We start from the raw sequence: 283 nt of genomic DNA, 5'->3' as shown, positions 1-283 counted from the left end.
TAAGACAATATAACTGATACTAATTTTTTTTAATCCTGATATATGATCAACTGCATTTATCCACTTTTGATGGAATAAAGAAAAAGGCAGGTGTTATTTTTGCTCCACATGGACATTTCCCTGAAAAAGTGAGAGAAAAAAATTACTGTGGATATTGGTAAGACTGTAAAAAAAAATAAGGATATGAACCAAGGATTATATCAAGTGCCAGAAAAAAATGTATATCTGTATTGGTTTGATATTGGTGTTATTCTATTTATTTGATATAAACATTAAAACAAAT

General features: G+C 27.2%; 1 protein-coding gene across 3 annotated transcripts in view; it reads right to left on the bottom strand.

Annotated features, from left to right (window-relative positions):
- Nucleotides 1-12: 12 nt before the first annotated feature.
- Nucleotides 13-283, bottom strand: part of LOC119581973 (dual specificity protein phosphatase MPK-4-like) — a 4,384-nt gene continuing 4,113 nt past the window's right edge. For all 3 annotated transcript variants that reach the window (XM_037930157.1, XM_037930159.1, XM_037930158.1), the window contains one exon: nt 13-120. In XM_037930157.1, coding sequence (XP_037786085.1) covers nt 47-120 — 74 coding nt within the window. In that variant the 3' untranslated portion in view covers nt 13-46. The remainder of the gene's footprint in view (nt 121-283) is intronic.

The sequence above is a fragment of the Penaeus monodon genome, chromosome 15 (genome assembly GCF_015228065.2).
Source record: "Penaeus monodon isolate SGIC_2016 chromosome 15, NSTDA_Pmon_1, whole genome shotgun sequence".
Classification (NCBI taxonomy): domain Eukaryota; kingdom Metazoa; phylum Arthropoda; class Malacostraca; order Decapoda; family Penaeidae; genus Penaeus; species Penaeus monodon.
This window is presented reverse-complemented; position numbering and strand designations above follow the sequence as displayed.